This window comes from Sylvia atricapilla, chromosome Z (genome assembly GCF_009819655.1).
Source record: "Sylvia atricapilla isolate bSylAtr1 chromosome Z, bSylAtr1.pri, whole genome shotgun sequence".
NCBI classification, from domain to species: Eukaryota; Metazoa; Chordata; class Aves; order Passeriformes; family Sylviidae; genus Sylvia; species Sylvia atricapilla.
This window is the reverse complement of record NC_089174.1, coordinates 8,205,028-8,228,104: the sequence shown is the minus strand read 5'-3', so window position 1 is coordinate 8,228,104 and position 23,077 is coordinate 8,205,028. Positions and strand designations below refer to the sequence as shown.

Genomic DNA, 23,077 nt, shown 5'->3' with positions numbered 1-23,077 from the left:
TAAATGAGTTTACATCTCTGCTTATTCTGATCAAAATGGGCAGTAGTATCTTTACCAACAGCTGTATTTCATCATGCTTTATAATGGGGCACTAGAATTCACCTATGATGTTGTGCAACAAAGTATTGTCCAAGCACTTCACAAAAATGGAGTGAGAACTGAAACTGGTTCTGCCTGCTATTGAAATGAGTGGCAAAAACACATGTGGAAAAAGCCTCTGAATTTAAACGCAGTGGAAAATATTATCAGTTTATTATTTTAAAATAAGATTAACGTTGGCATTGCTGCTTTTATGTATTTTGGATTTACTCCTGGAAGCAAACAAGCATTCTTGAGTGGACATAGTGCTAAATACTTCCTCAGTCTCCTTCCCCTTATCTGGTTGCTGTCGGTGGTGGCTGCCAAGCCCACTGGAGCAGGACACCTTGAACAGGAGGCTCAGGGAGAACCTTATTTCTCTCCACAATTACCTGAAAGGAGGTTATAGCCAGATGCAAGTTGTGCTCTTCTCCCAGGCAACCAGTGGCAGGACAAGGGGACATGGCCTTGAGCTGTATGGGGAGGTGAGGGTTGGCATTAGGAGGAATTTCTTCACAGAAAGGATGATTAGAGATTGGAACGGGCTGCCCTGGGAGGTGGTGGAGTCACCTGGGGGTTTAAAGACTGAACATGTCACTCAGTGCCCTGGCGTGGTTGGCAAGGTGGTGCTGGGCCATAGGTTGGTCTCCATCATCTCAGAGGGACTTTCCAGGCTAATTGATTCTGTGATCCCTCCTTTCAGATAACATTTAGGGTTTTTTATATGAGTGGTAGGAAACATTGCGGGGTGTATGTATTCTCAGTTTTGCTACAATTGGTTTGTTGCCATCCTGCCTTGATCCAGGCACACTGAGGTGCCCTGTCAGTGTGCGATGCCCAGATCCAGGCACTGCCTGTGGGATATGGCTGTCACCTCAGCTAGGAAAGGATCGCACGTAGGGGGCTGGGGAATTAGCGCTTAAGTGAAACCTCTGGAAACCAGGAACGGGGGCGATTATATCACCGTGTGAGCAGCTGAGAGGCTTCGCTCGGTTCCCCAGGATCAGCACACAGCTCCTGCACACTCCCCTCAGCCCCGCGGGGCTGCCCGGCCACCGAGGGCCGAGGTGAGGCGGCGGCACGGTGACTCAGCCGCGGGAACCGGGAGGTGCGGGGGGCACACGGCGGGATCCGAACCGGGACCGACCGTGAGGGGCCGGGCGGGGCGGCCCCTGGAGCGCGGGGCGGGGGACCCCGCAGAGGGGCGGGGCGAGCGCCGTGTGTGTGTGACAGGTGCGGCGCGCGCGCGCCCGCCGTCGCCCCGCGCCCCCCCACTCCCTTCCCTCCCCCCCTACCCCGCGCGCGCCGCCATGAATATGCAAATATAGGTATAATTGCCAGCCAATGGCGTGCGCGCTGGTCACATGGTGCTGGTGGAGGCTCAGGGAAGAGAAGTTGAGTCCGGGCGAGCTCGGGCAGCGCCGCCAGAGCTGAGCGAGCCGCGGGCGAGCGCCGCGCCTCCTCCGCAGGGAGCCCGCCGGCCGGGGCTCTGCCTGGACCATGCCGATCCTCCTCTTCCTCATAGACACGTCCGCCTCCATGAACCAGCGGGCGTACCTGGGCACCAGCTACCTGGACATCGCCAAGGGCGCCGTGGAGATCTTCATGAAGGTGAGTGCGCGGCGCCGGGGGAGCCGCCGCCCCCCTCGCCCCCGTCGCCCCGCTCACGCCGCTTCTCTCCGCTCTTTCCGCAGCTGCGGGCCCGGGACCCGGCCAGCCGGGGCGACAGGTACATGCTGGTTACGTTCGACGAGCCGCCCTACTGTATCAAGGTAATGACCCCCCCGGCCGCCTCGGCTCCGCGGCGGGGCCGCCCTTAGCGCGGCGCGGCCCCGTCCGGCCCGGCGGCGGCAGCAGCAGCTTGTGAAGATGGCGGACATTTTGCTTTTGTATGGAGGAGAGAGGCTGAGGGCGCTGCTGAGATGGAGGAGGGGGGGGGGGGGAGGAGACGGGCGGGCCGTGATTCACCGCCCCAGCGCAACGAGGGGCGGCCGCGCTCCGCCTCCTGCGGGGCGGCGGCTCCGGCGGGGCCGTCACCGCGCTCGGGCCCCGAGACCCCCGGGACACGCGGGGAGGGCGGGCTGGGCCGTGCCCGGGCAGGGCAGGCCGAGTTACCCCTCACGGCCGCGGGGCAGCCCCTGATGTGGGCTGTGGGTGTGGGACGGCACCCGCGGCTGTTTCCGCCTCTGCCATTCAAGAACCCCCGGTGCTGGGGTTGTGTGACCCCCTGGCCCCTTCCCCCGCCCCGTTCATTCTGATGAGCACGGTATCCTGCACCAGTTCTGTGGAAGGTGCTCGCAGCCGCCACTCCGTGCAAGGTTGTGGTGAGCTGCATGTGGAGCCATCGAATCATCAAGATTGGAAGACACCTTTAAGATCACCGAGTCCAGTCATCAACCCAGTACTGCTACTGTAATTCCTAAACCACTAAACCACATCATCCAGTGCCAGCCTCTTAAACACCTCCAGGGACAGTGACTACGCCACTTCCCTAAACAGTCTGACCTCCTGAATCATAAAAATTTTCTTTTTAATATGAATTTCCTCTGTCCCAATTTAAGGCCGTTTTCTCTGGTCCTCACTGCAGGCACAGCAGAAGAGACTGGCCCCTTTTTCACTACAGCCTCCTGTATAGGAGTTGTAGAGAATGATGAGGTTTGCCCTGGGCCTCCTTGCAAGTAAACAAGTCTGCCTGGCTGGCTCCTCTTGTCCCTGTTTTCTCATTCCTCGAGTTTGAGGCAAGTACGGCCATGCCATTCTCATCATATCAGCTGCACCACGAGGTTTAAGCAAAAGTAAAAAAAAAATCGTGGTGCTGCATCCCTTATGCTGTAGGCTGCAGCTTGCTGATAGAAACGTTCTAACTTAAAATAGTTAGGTTAAGTGTGTCACAGAAAGCATTGCTATGGGAGTTTTAGAATCCTCCTGAATAGTCCTGGATTAGGACTGTATTTACTCAGAGTAATACACTAATTATCATAACTGTTGGGCTGTAGACCCATGCTATGAAGGCCAAAGAACCAAAATACATTGTTGGTCATCCTAGAGAAGAAAGGAAAATATTCTCTAGATCTGCCAGCTAGAACTTCTTGAGATGTTTTACAAGTAGGTGGGCTCCCTGGTGCTGTGAGCTTATTTACCTACTTGATAATGAGAAAATGTAATTATCGTGAGCTATGAATCTTGGCTCCTTTCATCAGGAATAAATTTATACAGCTTTCTGAATTGACAAGTCATAGAATGAGTAAGTATTTATTGTTTGGTATTGCAGCTTTCATTTCCTCAGAAGAAGGTGTGGTAGTCATTTCTATGAATTGAAACCACCCTTGACTTACAGAAAATTACTGTCAAGAAACCTACATCTGCTTAGGAGAGTTGTTTCTTAGACAACCATGCACCATTTGCCCCTTCTGTGTTTGTGGCTGGATGCAAACCCCAAGTATTAGTTGTGCCAGTGTTAACTGGTTTTCTTGTGTTCCAGATTTCTTTTCTCCTGGTTTTGTGTCAAATATTTTACAAGTGTATCTTATGTTTGAGAAATGAACTTGCTCCTTGCAGTGACTGCAAGGACACTGGTGATTTGATAAAAAAATAACTTTGCGGCTGGAGGTCTGTGTGGTCATGCTACAGGTTATTACCACATCTATACTCGGATTTACTGAGGAGGATTCTTCTGTTTAATGAGCATCTGTGTACATTCTGATGTGCTAATGAGCATCTGACTGTTCGCAGTTTCAGTAAATAGTAATTGAAATAAATAGGACTGTGATACCCGTCATAGCATTCAGTCATATTTAGTACACATTAAATAGCCAAGGGAAATGAAAAGTGTTGTGGTTCTTGTAACTTGCTAATGTCTCTTCTTAGAAATATATATGTCTGCCTTTAGCATGCTGTTTTTGAAATTGGACTTTAAACAATCTTAAAATATTTTTTCAGAAGTGAATAACTTTTCTAGGAACAGGCTGCAGATTCAATGAATATCTGATTATAGTAATTATGATCACAAGTGCAGCTCAACTATTGCATAAAGACTTCATGGCATAAATGAGTGTTATTGGGCTCTCATCATGTCTGTTCCTTGAGCAGAGAAAACTTCACAGCAGTGATGACTCCCTGTTTGAAGACTTCTTCTCAAGACCTTCACTGGTATTTGTGATGCTCCCTCTGTTGTGTTTTCTAACAACCACAGTTGTGCCAGGAAAGCTTCCTGGTCTAGGCCAGATTCTCTATGTCTTACAGAACATGCTTGTAAAAGACATAAAATCTAGTTTATTTGCTAATGCTGCTGCAAGTTAAATAATTTTATTTCTCTTGATTTAGAGGAGGTGAAAACAGACTTGGCAAGTGAATGTATTTTGCAGGCTTGCTTTCCAAGTATGCGGCAGTGGCTCCTTTATCCTCTTGTTTTCTTTCTGATTTATACTAATTAAATTAAGTAGTCTCTCAGATGGTTTACCAGTGCAGCACTTGAGGGAAATAATCTGGTGGTAGAATTGAGACCACCTAGGAGGCAGAGGAATTACAGCACCTTGAGCTTTGGAGCAAGAGTGGCTGAGATACTTGCTGTAGGTTGGTTTGTTTCAGAATTTGTTTGCCTGTAGCATTTCAAACCAGCAGCACTGGTTCACTTTTGATGGACAAGAATATATCAAGCAAGTATTACACATATGTATTGTATTGTGCTAAGTGGAAGAATCATGCTATTGCACAAATGATTTGCCAGAATCTGTGAAAGTAAGGTGATGTTTTTGAAACTGTCTGTAGTATAGATGGTTTGAAATGATTTACAGGACCTGTTGCTTGTGTTTGACTGCTTATAGCTCTCTGTGCCATTTTTTTAGAAATGGAATTATTTAGTCTCAGTTTGCAGTGGGGCTCTGCAAAGAGCTGTGCTGTCAACTATCTAAAGAGGAGTCAGGGCAGTGTCCTGGGAAGGTGTGGACAGGAAGATGGGGGTGACAAAAATCTCAGCCCCACTCTGGCAGCAGATGCCTCTGGAACCTTGTCAGCTGTTTGGCTCCTATTTGTTATATAATGTATAGGTGGTGATTTGTGACAGCAATTATGGTGCAACCATTTATAACTCCTACTTTGTTTCCAAAATACTCTAAGAGACAAGTATTTAATATTTTAAAAGCATGTTATGAAATGTATTAACCTTGTAATTGTCAAGTGATGTGACCCTGTATAGGTCAGTGGAAAAATACTTGTATGTTCCATTAGATGTTGGGTCAACCCCTCCATTTTATGAACTAGGAGGGAACATTTGTATGTTATTTCATGAAGTAAGAAAGCCTTATGGTTTTAGTGTATTTTTTAGATTGAAATTGTTATAGGATGCTATCAAGTGAGTATGTCTTCGTGGCATGTTAACATGAAATTGAGCCAGTCTGTTGTGGTATTTGGGTGTCTAATTTTGGGTATTTGGCACGCATGGGAAGGTAATAACATGTATAGTAAAGCACCTTTGTAAAGATGTCTATTACTGTTAAAACACTAGTGCTTAAATTTAGGTATGGAAGGAATTTATTCCCAATGCATCCAGTTGGGCAAGAAAAATGGATTTAAGAACAGCCTTGCTGCCTGGCAGGGTGTTTGATGTTCCTGGCTTTCTGGCTAAGAGAAATGCATTGTCCTATTCAGGGAATACGGTTCTGATGTGTCCTTGTTTTGAGGACTTCATGTCCATGGCTTGCTAGAACCCGGATCTTGCTCCATCCCAGCCATGTTGTGACCTGGTGCTGCAGCACCTCCAGGCCTTGTGTGGCAGCCCCACCCTTCTCATCCCTTCCTGCACAACGTGGCTGATCCGGAATGCCTGGGCAGGAGGGTGGGAGCAGGGCAGGCGTGTTCCTGACTGACAGTTCTGCACAGCGCTTCCCGAGCTCCCATGGTTTGCAGGTCAGGGGGCTGTGATGAGCTGTTGCTATGGCCCTCATGGTCTTCTGTGGCTTTTTTTCATGTATTTACTCAGTTGATTTTTTTTTTCCTGAAATCACATACATTTCAGCATCCACTGTCAAATACAGATGTTTCTCTGTATGTAAGCACATGCCGTGGTGTACGTGAGCAGAATCTTAAGCCTTTTTTTTTTTTTTTTTTTTTTTTTTTTTTTTTTTTTTTTTTTTTTTTGGTGTGTGTGTGAAGTGATGTTGCTAGAGTAAAAGTACAGGGAAAAGAGAACAGTCTTCTCATCTGCTCTTTTCCCCCAAGCTTTTTCTATTTTCCAGTGATGACATTTCAGCAAGATCTATCTGGATTTGTCTGAAAATGGAGCTCATGCTGAAATCTTAACCTAAAGAGATTTTGAAAAGGAGAGCAAGGCTTAATGCTTCATTTATTTTTTCCATTCTCGATTTTTTGTGAAACCTCGCATCCTGCAGTTTGTGGTTAGCTTGTGGATTTGGCGAGTTCAGGCCCAGACCAAAGATACAGTGGTGGCCTTATGTGAAGTTACTGATTAACTGGACTGCTCTGTTTTCCTGTGACTGATACCTGGCTGCTGGCAGTGATACAGCCTTTCCTCAGGGCTCGAGGAGTATTGTTTATGATCTGGTCACAGAAATATGACTTCTCTTTTATGTTTTTGTGAGACTCTATAGTCTGACCTTCATAAATGATCTGGTCACAAGTGAGAGGACTGAGAGAACATAAGTTATATTCTGAAATACGTGTTTTCCTCCTTCTGTTGTGTTATACTGAATTCAAGAGTCAGCTGTGACTGCACTGCAGAAATAGGCTCCATGAATTTGAGTGCAGAAATATGTACATAGCTGTCTAAGAAGTAGCTCAAATTACTTTATACAGTGTGTGTGAAACACTGCGCTGTTTGAGATGTGCAAATTGGGACTGATGTATAGGATGCCTTCCAGTTCCGCTGCTGTTCCATGCTAGCCTGAACATATGTTTCAGTGCTAAAGAGCTCCCTTGTGGAAGCAGCTCTTCATGATGGACTCTGAGCAACCTCTTATTTTTCCCCCTGAAATTCTTGAATTGGGTTGGGGTATCTGAGAGGCTGGAGCAGGAATTTGTAGAAGGCTTTTTTAAACATCTGTCAAAGAGTACTTACTGTATGTAAATAACCTGTTCATTTATTATATTGAAATAGTGCTTCAAAACTGGGAGTTTATAAGGTCCCACTCAAGGAGACTAACTTTGCTGTCTTTTATTTCTGTTGCACAGAAGCTTCTGTCAGCATTTTTTAATTTAGCTTTCAGGGAGAACCTGTGCTGCTGCAGAATTGAACAGATTGCCACTCATTCTACAGAGGGCAGATGCAAATGAATAGGCTGGGCTGCAGAAAGAGAGATGTGAGATGTGAGATCTGTTTGTCTGTTTCTGGAAGAAATTATATCAGAGCTCTTGACCCTGAGCTGCAGGAAGAAAGAAACTCAACCGTGAAACCTGTTGGGTTTGAAGCAAAGATCTGCAGGAATGCTGCCTGAGGTGGTAGGAAATGCAAAATGTTTTTTTCACTTTTAGAAGGAAGAAAACCAGAGGAATACCTAATGAGCTTAACTGTAGCAGATCCACAGAATAAGCCTAAGTTGATTAAGTTTTTACAGGAACTTTGAGACACTGAAAATCATTGAGTTTTATATGTAAAAGGTCTGACTTTTGGCAAGCACGAGTACTTGGTGGTCTGGCCTGTGCTGTGGAAGGAGTGGTGTGAACAGCTGGGAATACACTTGGAGGTTTGCGAGCTGGCAGTGGGGTGTGCAAGCAGAATTTTTGGTGCAGGGCAGATAGCAGCTGCAGGGGCAAGAGGGAAGCTGCTATCCGAGAGGTGCAAAAGGGAAAAAAAGCTGAGGTCAGTGGGAGAGGCCTGTCTTTCTCTCCAGATATCCTGTTAATGATGTACATGCGTAGGGAACCCACTAGCCAGGCACTGTTGGAAAGGGAGGGAAAAAAGGTGCTGAATGTAGTACTGAGGGACTGGATGAAATGTAAGCAATACACACAGTGTCTGTTCTTGATAGCTAATTCAATACTATATTCTAATAATTCTTGATAACTAATTCAGTACTATATTCTGTACTTGTTCAGTGGAGAGAGGTAACCGTTCCTGTTCTACCACTATACACTTTTTGGGTCAGTTACAGCAGTTTTTTTATTTCTGGGCACTAACATCTTCCATTACCTAGGAAGTACTACACACACACACCTCTCCTCCACGTCTTCCACAGTGCTTGTTCGAGGCTTTGTTGTTAAATTGTGTGTTTTCAGAAGGCTGTCTTCAAGCAGAAGTGACTGGCAGGTTAAAGCCAACAATTGCTTTTCCTCTGTTAAACACAGTGACTTAAGGAAGAGATACAGGACTTAGTTTTTTAAAGAACACTCATGCAAATCCTGATTGTCTAGTTTCCTTTGATGGCCAAGCAAAATCAACTTAATACTGTTTGGGAATAACTATCAAACAGTTTTTGCATGCTTCTTCTGATTTAACTGCTTTATCGCTTAAAGCAGACTGAAGAATGTGTACAAAATGTTGGTGGTGTTTTTTGTTTGTTTGTTTGTTTTTTGTTTAGATATCTATTTTGAAATTGGATAAATAAGGCCATAGGCAGAAGGTTCTTGTTGGTGCAGGTGATAGGTTTGTATTTTCCATACTGCAGTGCATGTCTCTCAGAATCTAAAAATATCTAAAAATCTATTTTACTAAAATCTAAGGAATCATCAGTTGGCATCCATGCAGCAAGCAAGGAATTATTGTAGCCCCTTTTAGCTTATAAAGGTACTAAATTGATTATAGACCTATAGGGAATGTTCTTTAAAAAGCACATTGCCACTCCTGAGAAACATCATATTGGCTAGTGTAAAACACGTTAAAATGCTTTTAAACATGCATAAGCATGGTGTCTTACTTCTTTGTTTCCTGGTTGTGAGTTGTAATGAGCATCCTCTTCCAGGAACTGGTGTAATGAGGACAGGACATTACAATGAGGAATTTTGTAAAAAGTAATGTACCTTTTGCTTTAAAAAAAAACTAAAGCAGTAGTAATCAGGTTGATTCATTCTTCTAAAAGGAATAGTTTTGTGCCTTCTGACATTGAGGTATTTTGTAAAAAATAAAATTCATGCAAGAACTTCAAGGTGGTGGTTAAATTTTTGAAAGTAAATGATTTAAATGGATGGACAGTTCAGAAATTAACTTCTTGATAGATATGAGGGACTGAACTCTGCTTAGCTGTGCTTTTTGTTATTATAATTTTGAAGTAGTTAAGTACCTGAACTTGAGTTTTCTCTGGCTGTCTTTCTTCATGGAAGGGTGAGTGTGTGTTGCTAGGTTAATTCTTAATGAAAATATTTTAACTGGTTCTACTCCTACAGGAATCTGCAAAGTAAAAGCTTGCCTTTTTAATGAGGTGTGTTACAGAATTGTACTGTACAGAAGATGAGATACCAGAGGCCTTGAATGGAAACCATCATCTGTTGTTCATAGCCACTATAGCACTATATTTTCATCTTTTTATTTGGTTCTTTATTTGGGCTTGGACACATTCAAAGATTTAAGCCCTTAAGACTACAGGATAAACTAGACAAAAGTAGATATGTTTGCATTAAGAGGCTTAACTCATCCTCAGTGCAAAGGTCACTTTTATTTTAAAAATAGAAGCTTAAAATGTGGGATCAAACAGTTGAGTTGGATCTCCCTAGTTGTATTTTTGTAGGGAGATGTTCTGTAAGGAGGAAAGTGCTTTGTGGAGTTGGTGATTCCTGCCACACAGAGTCTTTATGGTCTGCCTCTTCCCCTTTTGTGCTGTTATTATTTTTAGTTTCACTTAGGAGGTTTTCAAAAGATGTATTTTTGTTGGCAGAGATGTAAAAGAGTCTGGGCCTTGTACCCTGGTTCTGTGGTGTGGCTAAAAATGTGCACAAAGTACATCTGTGTACATCTCAAAGTACCTTGAGAATGGGCGAGTTCTTTTTAAATTTTGTGAGAACTAATATAGAATTAAGTGCTGATAGGCTTGCATTTTAACAGTGGAAAAAGGTAATTAAGATTGCAGACACTTCTACCCTGTTCACCCTTGCATATTTTATAACAGCTTGCCAGGAGGAACTGTGATTTGCAGCAGTAATGCAGCAATGATGTTTCGAGCTTGCTGTGATCTAGAAAAGATGTAACTTAGTGCTGTTGCTTACAGTATCCTCATACCTCAGGCAGCTGGGATCCAGTGGGGAAAAGAACGCTCTGTACCGTGTGACCTGTGATCTGGAGCTGAGTGCTTTTGAGAGCAACTCCAAGGGCCCTGTCAGAAGGTTCCAGATGGCTTCAGCCTTAGTGATTCTCTTCCCTGTCTATATTTTGAATGCCTATATCCTTGATTTTATTTAATAACATAGGTTACCAACCACCCCCCCCAAACCAAACCAGATCAAAAAACAACAATAAGAAAACCCCACTCCCAACAAACAAACAAAAGCATACTTCCCCCCACACCACCAAAAAAACAAAACAAAACAAAAATAAAACAAAAAAAAAAACCCAAAAACAAAAACCAAAAAAAAACAGGAAAAAAAACCAACCAAAAAACCCCACCAAAACCCAAACCAAACCAAAAACATAAAAACCCAATGGAAAGAGCAGCTGGTGCTGTTCTAAATTATAAATGCAGATTGTCACTTAAAGTGATGCACTCTTGTAGATTGAGTCTTGGAATTTATTCTTCTTTCTTAAACTGTATTCTTACAGTGCACTTCTTAATAATGTAACTCTTGTACTTTTACCACCACCCCCCCACCCCGAAAATATAGCAGGGAATAACTGAAAGGAATTTTTTTGCGTTGTATTTTTTCTCACTAATTTCAGAATACTTAGAAGACATGTAGCAATCAATTTCAGCTGTAAGCAGCATGTTCAAGGATTGAAGTTTCAGGAATGTGCCAAAGAAAAATTACATTCTTGTAAGGAGACTTACTGTACAGATCAGAATCTGTAGTTGCCCATAGACTTGTATTGATCTGTATATTCACTCTGCAGAGCATTGAAGAAACAAAATTTGTTTTGATGTAAGAACTGAGGTTGAGAGGGATCTCTGAAACTTGAACTGTTTATTGTTAGATAAGTAAACAAGTCTTGTTTTATTTTTAAATAGCTATTATTATTTTTATTGATATATTTTTTGTTTCATAATTTAAACAGTTTTGATTCTTTTCTTGTGTATCTATGCAAATTTCAGGATAAGCAGCACTAGATTTGTTAAATGTTATTCTAGACTAAAAAAAACTAGCAGTTCAGAACTCCTTGATTTTACTCTATAAAGATAAGACAATGTTTGATTTGTCTGTGTTCTCACAGATGCTTTTAAAATCTTAAACGTGTGAAATAGTATTTTAAAAAGTAAGAATCTTGGTAAGATGGATGTTGTCGAGCAATTAATTGGACAGAAAACAAAGATCTACAGTGTGGTTAAGCTGGTGTTGCCATGCTCAGCTTCTAAGTGAGTATAACGCATTAGCACTGGTCTTCATAGCTTGTTAATGGTTCAGCCAGTGAGTTTTGATTAAAAAACAAAAAAACAAAAAAAAACACAAACAAACAACCAAAAAGCTTAAGCTCTGCTTTGTGGGAGAATGTGCATCTGTTGAGGGAGAACACTTGGTGCCTTTAGCTGCTGCCAGGCCTCCCGATGGTCCTCCCAGGCTGGGAATGTGGTGTGGCCAGGGGCTGCCTCGGGACCCTGAGACCTGCACTGAGAGGGCCTGGCCTGAGGGAGCCTTCTCTGGTCAGAACAGCTTAAGCTCAGGTAGTTACTTCTGGTCCAGGTGACTCTTGCATTTAAAAGAAATCCAACCTTGCCATCATCTGAAATAAAAATCTGACCAGTAGTAATGCTCCCAGGACCACCAGTGTATTTTTGGCTCTATATCAGGGTAAAGTTATTTGCTAGGCTGGCTACTTGATATTTCAGTGAGTATGTGAATCTAATGGTCATCTAAAGTATTTCTTTTCCTCAGCAGTGCCTTAAAGAGCGTTTCAAACATTAAGTGGGGAAAGCTGGTGATGAGATGACTCCTTCTAGATTTACCTTGAGTTTTGAAGTAAATTTGCAATACCTGTAGCACTTTGGTGTGCTGCTCTAGTTCTGTGATGTGCTTTTGGAAGGAAGGAAGGAAGGAATGTGGCAGTTTGCAAAATAAACATGAATCATAACGTGTTGCTTCAGCTCTGGGCTGTAAAGCTAGAGTACCATCAGTAATGCTCTTCCACTTGATTTCCAAAAATGTGCAGTGAGGAATCCTTTGTGTTGATAGCACCTACTCTGTAACCTTAGTTACTGTTTCTATTCCTTGTGACTTCTCCCGCCATGCTGAGTGTAGGAAGGCAGTAGGAGAAGGACAGAGCTGGGCCTGACTGGTACTGAAAATGTATTTGATAGGTTGAAAGAGAAACAAGTGCTGTGAATAGCTGAAAAGCTTTGATTGAAACCTCCACATTTCAGCAGTTGCCCTCTCTACAGTGTTTGGATAAGATGCACCTATAATGGTATTTCTGAAATGACTGCTATGCTGCTCAACAGGAGCATGGAGCCTCTTGTTATGCTTACTGTGCTAGGGCTGCAAACTGTGATTACTTCTGTGTTCCTTCTCCATTAAGCTGTTGTGTGAAATGTAGCTTGATCTGGTTCAGCTCTGTGCTTAAATATCCTGGCTTCTCAAGTGTTCCTCAAAAATAGGTGCTTTTTTGACTGCATACTGTTTTTCTGTTTAAATAAGAATGCTTTTTGGAACAGGGTGATACCATGATCTCTTGGGTATTCATACTTTCCTCTTCGTGTCTTTCCTTTTATCCTTGTACAGGAAAAAGTGCAGTGAGAGTAACTGTCAAAATACATGAAATACTGTTGACCAAAAAGCTAAATCTAGAGATGGGTTGAAGCAGCAGCAGCAGGTAATAAATAAAAAGGTAGCGTAGGGTTTTTTCTTTCTGCTTGGCATTGATTATTGTCCCTTGGTTCCAAGCAGTTTCCAGCTTTGAGTTGTTCATACAGCATCTGCGGTTGGCATTCCTATAGAAGAAGGTGCTGCTTCTCTCTAAATGCTGATATTAACAAAAGGCCCCAGTACTCACTTTGTAACTGGAGCTTAAGAACCTCTCTGCTAGTGTTTTGTGGAGGTGCTGTGCTTAAAGATTATTTGAGTTGTTCTTAACATAAACATCTTGAATTCTTCTTGAAGGAAAAGCATTCCTGTGTCTTATTTAATGGTGAAGTCATCTTGAGAGGATAGTGAACTGCCTGATGTAGGGTTTTGTTTTTTTTTTTATTATTTTAAGATTTCATGGAGAAATACTTACTTCTATACAAGATGAAATAGTCTTCTGTATAGCTGACTGCCTGTAATAAAAACTGGCACTTTGATACTGTGCTGGAATACAGTTCACATTCACTAATGTGCTTTAGAAAAACAACTGGTTAGATCTGTCTTTAGAAATTATTTAGTCTGATGGGTACAGGTGAGTTCAACTTAGAAATGTGCAATTGAAGAGGATCTTCTGGGCATCTCAGTTCACACTGCAGCCCTTCCTTGGAGTGCAAGGCCTGGATTGCATTGAGGGGAAGGGAAGCTGGAGGATGCTCCTGAGGCACTGAGTGATGAGTGTCCAGGAGGGGCTGTAGTGTGGCTGTGGTGTCCCAAAGGACAGCTGCCCTGCCTCTGTGCACTGCCCACGAACCTGGAGGTGCAAGAAACCTTCCCTGCAGTGTTTCCAGCTGCGTAGGGAAAAACTGTGTGGGTGAGGGGAGGAGAGATTCTGTGTTATTAAGGTACATAGTGTGTCCAAGAGAAAAATGAAGAATTGTACCTGGAGCTGGATGGAGATAGAGGGGTGTGCAAAATGGCAGATTTCTGCTAAAAATCTGGTGTCAAAGTGTATCAGCTGTGTGGGATCAAAGGAATCATCTACTTCAGTGTCATTTTTTTTTTTAACGTATTTTATTCTAAAGATGTTTTAAAGCAGTTTATGTGTCTCTGGTCTCTTGGAGACATTTTTTTGCATATTAAACTTTCGTGATGTTTTATTTGACTAGAATTTAAGTGCTTTTTAAAAAACTAAATTTTCAAGAAGTCCCCACTTGATTTAAAGAAGCACTTTTGATGGATAGTTTTCAATTTGAGTGTCCTACAAAAGCAGCAAAAAAACCTTTACAGGCAGAAACAATTACCTTACTATTCACAATACTTAGCCTTAACATTCTGACCTGGTGCTCACTAGCTCTGGTGTAAGGAGAACCAAGTGATGCTTCTGTAGACTCTTCACTGTACTTGACTGCTCTGTGGGATTATTGGGGGAGTAGTTTAAGCCTGTGAATTGGTTACCTGCCAAAATACTCCTCAGGTGAGAACTGAGAAGGAGGGTCTTTGTTAGGCAGGTCTCATATAAGACAACAACAGGCACCTCCTGGAGCAACCAGTGAGCCCTGGCTGCACCCTGTGTTCAGCACCCCCCAGTGATAAGCTGGTTCCAGACCTGTGTGCCAGTATCCTTCTGTGCTGATCTCAGACATGAGAGGTGGGTGCTGTGCTACTCTCCTGTGCCAGGAACAAAAAAGAATTGGGAGATCTTGGGAGTTTCTTTGCTAAAGGCTGTTTAATGCTGCCCAATGAGAGGACTGATGTGCTGCACAGAAGAAATTAGAGAGCACAAGTGCTGAAGCAAGACAAGAGTTTTGCAGGCAAAGGTACAGAAAACCTGAGAGCCCTGTTGGTCAAAAATGGCATTCATAAGTACTTGGAGGGGAGTCAATGTCTGTAAGTGTCTCTTTGAGCTGTTTTTCTGCTCCATTTGCACAAACATTTGTGAGGATAAAATTAGTAGGTGATTAGTAGGTCATATGATTTTGAATTATTTTAGAACATGAAAAATTTTAAATAAAAATGTATTTGGTGTTTATAGTGTAGTCAGTGCCTTTCTTCTCATATGTACTATTTTTAGCTAGCAGGTCTTTGATCAACAAATCAAAACATCTGAGGGCAGCGTGGGCATTGGCTGCTCTGTACTGACAAGCAGCCCTTCTCTGTCCTTTAGGGGCTGGGGGACACATGATGCCAGCACCTCTCCCTCTCCGTGTTTGCTGAGTTTTATTGTGACAGAACTGGGGTGACTAAGACAGTCTTGGCTTGCTAAAACTCCTGTCCCAAAGTTGCCAGTGCTCAGGCAGGGAAACTCAAGGCTATGCAGGAAGTTATTCCCTGCTGCAGGACCCACTGAGCAGTGCTGGGGCTGGGTTCAGCAGATTACAAAGAGGTGAAGATATTTCAGGATTTGGGAAGCAGCCCCTTGCATTGTAGGGTGTCCATAAGAATAATTCACTTCTGTACAAAAGAAACACCTGCTTCACTTTGGCTCACACATGAGCAGGTCTGAGTTGTGATTATGTCTACTGTCACCAGTGAACAGAAAGGTAATTTTAAAATGAATCATTCTGGTGATTTGGCAGGCAAAATGCTCTGCTTCTATCACTGTCTTTCTGTGGTACTTGGAAATTCCATAGTAGGAGTTGTTTCAGATTTCAACAGCTGGATTTTTTTTGTTATCTTACTTTTTCCAAATGATTGCCACTGACAAGCTAGGATGCCTTAAGACAAGCATGTTGTCTTAAGGTAGTCTGTTTTCCCAAGATGGGTGTATTTAATAATAGCTTGAATTACTGAGTAACTTAAATAGTTCAAACAAGTTGTAACATCTGAAATGCAGTTGTTCTTTTTAGGGAAACATTAGCAAAATTCTTAAAAATCTGTATGTTTGACTAAATATTGAGTACTTACTGTTACACAACCTGTTGTGATTGGCATGCAGGATTGCAAATTGTCTTCTTGGAATATTATTTTAATAATGTTGCCGTTTTTGAAGTAGATCTGAAAGCAATCCAGTGAACAATAAGCTATGTAGTTCAGTCTTATGGCATTGCTTATTAGAAGCTCTAAAGACTTAAGACTTGCAGCCTCCAAAGCACCACGTCCCTGGACTTCCTGGAGCTGGTAAAACTGGGAACTGCTTTGGACCCTGGAATTCTTGTGTATTAATGCCCAGCCTTTGGCTCTTTGGCCCTTTTTTTTACCAGCTGACCAAACTGTGACAAGAAATAAGTTGAAAGGAATAAAAGAAAAAAAGCACAGCACCAATCAAGGCCATAACAAACCAACAGTAAACCAGTGAAAAAACTAAAATAAGACCAATAAACCTGACAGATAAACCAGTGTAGCTGAGATTTAAAGACCTGTGTGTTACACGTGTTCAAACTTTGTACTGTTTTACTTGTTTGTCAATATTGCTCCCTTTTATGTTATAAAGATAGGGGAGTGGTTTGATTTTGTTTTTTAACTCCCTCTACTGCATTTTATAAGATTTTCTTTCTAGTCTCTTGCAAGTAAAATCTTCTGTTTCTCCTAAGTCTTGAAGGTCTTTTTTAAGCCACTGACTCTGACCAAGATGTTCTTTTGCTGCTCTACTCTGTTCTTTTGGTGTTCAATTAGTCCTGATTCTGCTTGGTCTAAATGAGGCCTCCCTCACAGGATTTTTCACCTTGATGTTTGAATTCTCATTAATCTGGGCCTTTCTCCTGCTGAAATAAGCTGTTTTGACCTTACCTGCTTCTTGAAGCAGCTGAAATACTTCTGTAGCTGTGTGGTGAAATACAGAGCAGGGCATGGATTTGTCTGAAAACTAAGTCACCAGAGAAAAATGTTACTTTTTAAGTATGTTACTTTGTCAGCATGATTTGCTGCTAAAGGCTGAAGCCAGGAGCTGGAAGGTGGTATGATGCTTCCAAATCTCTGGGTGGTTTGTAGGATGGTATCCTGAGCTTGCAGAAGGCCAAATGACAGTGCATTTTTGCCTCTTGTTGGCATAAGGACAGGGTGAGATTTTCGGTTTTAGTACTTGTTTTTTCCTGTCTTTGAAAGTCTTTTGGTATGTGTTTAGAGTCTAAAATTATTTGTTCATATAAATTATCAAAGGAAAGGCCAGTAACATACTGGCAAGGTAAAGGCTGCTCGGATTGCTATTAATAAATTCTAGGCATAAAAGTGACTGAGTTGGAATGTAATACTGAAGATTAGAAGAAACTACTCTCACTGTTCAAATTGATTCATAAACAACTGAAATAACTAATATTCCGTTGTGGCTTCTTAGTTAGTGACCTATAGAGGATATATAGTCTTGTAGAATATGTTTGTGTTTGGTACTTTAAGGTTGTGGGGTTTTTGTTGGGGATTTTTTGGTCATTAGTGTTTCTCCTGACAAACAAAGCCAGTGGTTTTTTTGTATGCAGCATTAGTGGCAGTACTTTAAATTTAGGAAGCATTATTATTTAATCACTTTAACGTGAACTCATTGTGCATCTGCTTGGAGTTGGGTACTTGACTATGTCTTGCCATAAGAATGTTCCTATATAAAGGGAAAGGAGAATGTACAGACCTCTTTGGCGCTGGAGTTTCTGTCCCTGAAATATGTTTCATTACATACATTGACTTGAGTCTTTCTGGAGAAAAACGTTTCACAGAAATAGACTTTCTTGTCATTGATTTAAGTGTTTTTGAATCAAGAATCTTTCTTTGAGGATAAGGTAGAGAATGCACTACATTAACTGATCAGACTTTTATTTAAAGGTGGATGTGGAAATCTTGCATTTGCTGCTCTTGTTACTATGAGTTCTTCCATTTTACTCTGTTTATTTCAAAGGTGCATTTCTCCTTGCCTTTATTTTTAAAGATCCTGTGAGAGCTGTAAGATGAAAAATAGTTTTCTGGGACAGCCAACCATTGGTGTTACAAGCTGCTCCTTGTATCTTCAGTTTCCCTACTTCTACCTGGGGAAATGGTACTTGTTTTATTTTGCAGGCAGTTGACCATGCTGCAGCGAGATCAAACAAAGAGCTGGAAGCTGAGCAAACATGTTCACAACAGGAAAATAGCAGAATCTCCAAATATCACTAAGACTCTTACTGTTTATTTTATAAAGAATACTCCTAAATTCATTGCAGTTCAAATCAAGAAAGTAGACTGGGAATAGTGTTTCCTTTGTAAATTATTTGTTCCTGCATGTCCTTTTGCAGCAACTAACGCAGATGGTCTTTGCTGGAAAACACTTTTTGAACTCCAGCCTGGCTGTTCCCAAGAACTTTGATGGATTCATTAGATGGGTGTTTTTGCCAGACGAAAGGCAGCAGTCTCACCTATGGGTATGGGTCCATAGAATTCAGACAAAACAATTTTGGTAACTGTTCACTTAAAATTGTTTAAGAGAAGTTTTTTTAGGATAAGACAAATCATCTTTTTGGGATTGGATGCTGTTTCACTATGAAAAAATGCTATTAACTAAGTCACTTTTAATCCAAAACAGTGACTGTATGCATGCATTTCATTTTTGCCTTGGGGTGAGTGCAGGTGTGGGAGGTTGCTGTGGCTCTGCTGATGAGATGCTATATTTTGTGGTTGTGTATGAGTATTGATGGTGTTTTACTGAGAATTACCTAGTTTTTTTGAGCTTCCAGGCCAGTTTAATCATAAAGCTGTCATTATGAAATCTTGGTGAGAGCCTGTTCTTTCTTTACCCTGTTGCAGAGTTTTCTTTTTTGTATCCCTTAAGCTTGAAGAACTGGTTAAGGGAGCTAAACTTGACCAAAATGCTTTTGTTGCATCATCTCATGATAATTCTCCATTCTGAAAAAAATACCCACCCAGCTTAGGCTTGTCAGCTCAAGAGAAGTATTGATCATCACATGTCCTTCCTACTCAATTCTTACACTCTTTTACGGGTCCGAACATGTCTATCCTAGGAACATTTACAGAGCCCTCAGTGTGTACTAAAGATTGGCAGTGGGATAGAGCTGCTTAAAAAAGCACAGGAAAATCCTGTCCTCTCATGTTCTTGCACAGCTTGGCACAGCCAGCAGGTGGTTGCTGCTGAGCCCAGTGCACAGGAAGGAGAACCTGCTACACTGGAAGATGTGTTGCTCAGAGGTTGTCCCAGCAAAAGTCAGGCTGTCTGAAATGATCCTCTCCATGTCTGCGTAGCTGGGATTCCTGGTGGAGCACGGGAATGTCTCTGGTGCCAGATGATAGTGAGCCTGGGTGAATAACTGCTTGCTTGCTGCAGGAGTGGCTTGGAGAGTACAGTCTAATAGCAAGATGGAGAATTATGGGAATATCCAGGACTTCCATGCTTTGATTGTTTTAGCTGAGGCATCTTTAAATCCTGTACCAGTTCCCTAGTATGAGCTGGTGTTTTCTAAAATAGCTTCCCAGCTGTGAAGCAAACCATTTTAAAGGGAAGGGTATATGAATCACACCTGTTGGGCCTGCTTACTAGAGGGTCCAGAGTTGTTTGGACTGATCCACCCACACCACTTGCTGTTACTTTGATCCCTAGGCTTTGTCAGCAGTAATGTTTTTAAAGACTTCCAAAATTTTAAGCTGTTACCTTGAGACACTAAACAGTGATTTGGTTCTTAGATAGGGTGTTTGCAGCTGCTCCCTTCTTTCCTTCCAGACTCAATTTATGGAAGAAAGGACAAAAAGGGAATCAGTGTATGTCAGAAGAGGCAGTGACATTATGCTGCTTTTATCTTGGTTTTACCTTTGCCATTACTTTAGCAGCTGCCTTTCTGATTTCCAAACTTGGCAGTTTCTCCTAAAAAAATACTCAAATGCTGAATCCAAATAATTCTATTAACAGCATCATTTCTACGGCAATTTTCATTATAATGCAAAGTTTTTCAAGCATTTGGCAGTGTTTCTTGAGTCTCCCATTGTGGGTGTAACTGTGTTTCACATCAAGTTGTGCATACCTGGATTAGGTGTGTGCAGCATATAAATGGTGTGGTGTGTCTGTTAATCAGGAATATAATTAATTTTTGTTGGGAAGAGAGATAAATTCCAATTGCAGTTGATTGCAGTTTGCTGCTAGAATAGCTAATAAGCTTTTTTTGTTTTATGTAACAGGCTGGATGGAAGGAAAACCACGCAACATTCATGAATGAACTGAAAAACCTTCAGGCTTCAGGACTAACAACCCTTGGTCAGGCGCTCAGGTCATCGTTTGACTTGTTAAATCTCAATAGATTAGTGTCTGGAATAGACAATTATGGACAGGTAACAAGTTATTTATAGGCTTCTGTCTTTTATGTTTCTACGTTTTTTTAAAATTATAGTTGGTGAGGGATTTTGATAGTTCAAGTTCGTTTTTGCATTTAACTCTTTTTTTTAATGTTGGATATCTCTGTCTGAGACCTTGAACTGGTAACTTTTGTTTCTTACTATGGCTGCTGAAAGGCCCCTGGAAGATGCTGGCATTTTTTTTTTCCTTACTGAAGTGCAAAGAAGCAGGGTATAAATGCCACAACTGTAGACACGGGAGAGTAGCCCATTTTGTGTGGTTCTACACATATTTAAAAAATTTCAGGATTATTTTGAAAGACTGCTTATCTTAACTGTTTATTTTATAATGACAAGAGTACAAGCCTCTAAGCCTGTGTGTTAAGGTTGCTCTTAGCGTTCTTGTGCTTTTGTCTTTAGGGAAGGAATCCATTCTTTTTGGAGCCATCTATTTTGATTACCATCACAGACGGAAACAAACTGACAAATACAGCTGGAGTCCAAGAGGAGGTAAACTTGAATTAAGTTCTTTCAGAATTAAGTTCTTTCAGGTTATAATTGTGCAAGTTGGTGCTATGCTGAGATGAATATTAATCGGGTTTTTTCCCCTGCTAATTGTACTTCTTCATCGTTGACCTGTTTTTATAGAGAATAGAAACCAGCTATTCTGTCACTGCGCAGCCCCCAAATTCATAGTCTGTAAGGGTTTTGAGATGAGAGCTTCAGATAAATTAGTGGGTTGGAGAGAAACAGGGTCTTTTACAGATAAGTGAATGAATTCGGATGTGATATTTTTAGCTGTTTGTCAAATACTGGAAAATGTTCTTAAATATTTTTTTACCAGCTTCATCTTCCGTTGAATTCTCCTTTGCCTGGAAGTGAACTAACCAAAGAACCATTCCGTTGGGATCAAAGGCTGTTTGCTCTGGTACTGCGTTTGCCAGGAGCTGCATCTGCTGAACCAGAGCAGCTTGGGAGTGTGCCTACTGATGAATCTGCTATCACACAGATGTGTGAGGTTACAGGAGGTAACTGGATGCTTTTTTTGCTTTGCTTCACATTTGGCATTTGCCTTGAAATACTTATTTTCTTCTAATTCACCTTCATGTCTTCCTGTTTTCTCTGTCTGAATTACTACTCTGTGTCCATGTGAATCCATGTAGTGCTTTCTTGGGATTCCAATAGCACAGGAGAACTTTAAAATAAAGCAGTATTCCTATTACGAATCTAAATGTTGACAGCATTTTCTAAATGGAGTAGGAGGTTTTGGAAATTTCTTTGGTTGTTCTGGAGGTTAGCTTTTCTTGTCATGAGCCCTGCAGGGCTGATAAGCTAAATTTAATCTTTGAAAGATTAATTCTGAAGCCTCTTGCTTGGTATGTTGATTAGAGTTTTTTTTTTTCATTGGAGCTTGGAGAAATTGTTGTGTGAGAGGAGGAGGTTTGGGTAGACAAAGGCAGATAGATTATATAGTCTTGATGAAATCAGGCCTTAAGGGCCTGTATAAACTTTGCCTTTGTCCAGCCTGATGAAGCATTAATGGCCTCTTTTTAGTAACAATCTCAGCAGGTTATGAGGTTTTGGTGCTTTTCATGGTTGTATTGAGTTTACTAAGTACTTTGCCTTTTACATAAGTTTTTACAGAGTTTGTTGCTGTTCTTTTGGATAAAATTGTAGTGTGACTTAGGTAATAAAACATCTGCCTTAAGAAAGTTTACTCAAAATTTGCTTTTTTGTTTCCCTGTGTAATTTCTCTCTTGCATAGGTCGTTCATACTGCGTTCGGACACAAAGAATGTTGAATCAGTGTTTAGAATCTTTAGTTCAAAAAGTCCAAAGTGGAGTTGTTATTAACTTTGAGAAGTCAGGACCAGACCCAGCTCCTATTGGAGAAGGTACAGTGATTGTTGTTTTTTTTACCGTGTTCCTAATTTTTAAGACAAATTGTTTTGTTTGTATGTAGATTTCCTTAAGTGTTTCATGTCCTCCTGCCAGCTTTTCCCTGTAGTGTACAGGATGCATTTTTTACAAGTGTTAGTTTGATCCTTGCTAAGTTAAATGATGCCATATGTCTGCACATGCTTGTATGGATCATCTACTGCTGGCTGGCTCTGTGTCACTCCTCTTACCTGTTTTTGGATGGCTGAGGAAAGTGAATGTTTGCAGGAAGCATTTAAGTTTGAATTACAGTGTTGTCAAGACTGTACTTAAAATAATTAAATCTAGCAGTAGTGTATTTAAACACTAAACATCTCTAATGCAATCTCAATGCTTAATTTTCTGTACATTTTCATTCTGCTAATTGAACAGAGAACAGTAAGTTTCAGGTGAATGTTTTTAGCTGTGAGTGAAAAACTGCAAAGGGCAAGGAATTACTTTGCTCTCTGTCAGTCAGATGCAAAAGAGGACGGTGCACTCCAACTGTGAAGCAGTTCTTCAGATTTGATGAAGTTCATGGCTTGAAGGAAGAGGAGAGGGCTGACCAGTTCCAGTTTAGGAAGTTAGGATCCTGGAATATCAGAAAACATAATAGCTTTTAGCATCACCTGAACATTCTAGCAAGGCCAGCTTTATTCCTGCTTTCATTCTGGAATCAGCTTTTTCTATGTTTGTGTTCTTCTTCTGCTTATTTAAAGAAAGCTTTCCTATAATACTATGCTGGATAGTGCAGCAGTAAAATCCCACGTGCCTTGTGGCCCAAATGTTCTCTCCTAAGTGGCAAAACGACTGGTGAAATTCAGGGGTTATTTTTGTTTACTTTATGTTTGTCACATTTGAATGGTGATGGACTGTGACTGTGAATGTATAAAAATGTCAAGACTTATCGTCTATATGGGAATTGAGAAAGTCCTAACTAGAGAGAAATATGGGATTTACCTGTAAAACCTGTAAAAGCT

The 23,077-nt window shown here is 41.6% G+C and overlaps 1 protein-coding gene across 8 annotated transcripts in view; it reads left to right on the top strand.

Annotated features, from left to right (window-relative positions):
* The first annotated feature begins 1,442 nt into the window (after positions 1-1,442).
* LOC136374140 (integrator complex subunit 6-like) overlaps positions 1,443-23,077 on the top strand; it is a 41,440-nt gene continuing 19,805 nt past the window's right edge. For 3 of the 8 annotated variants that reach the window (XM_066339358.1, XM_066339357.1, XM_066339356.1), the window contains exons 1-6: positions 1,469-1,689; positions 1,773-1,850; positions 20,029-20,178; positions 20,602-20,691; positions 21,026-21,209; positions 21,947-22,075. In XM_066339358.1, coding sequence (XP_066195455.1) covers positions 1,579-1,689; positions 1,773-1,850; positions 20,029-20,178; positions 20,602-20,691; positions 21,026-21,209; positions 21,947-22,075 — 742 coding nt within the window. In that variant the 5' untranslated portion in view covers positions 1,469-1,578. Of the gene's footprint in view, positions 1,851-20,028; positions 20,179-20,601; positions 20,692-21,025; positions 21,210-21,946; positions 22,076-23,077 lie in introns of all 8 variants that reach the window. The other 5 variants (XR_010745841.1, XR_010745840.1, XM_066339353.1 and 2 more) reach the window with 2 other exon arrangements.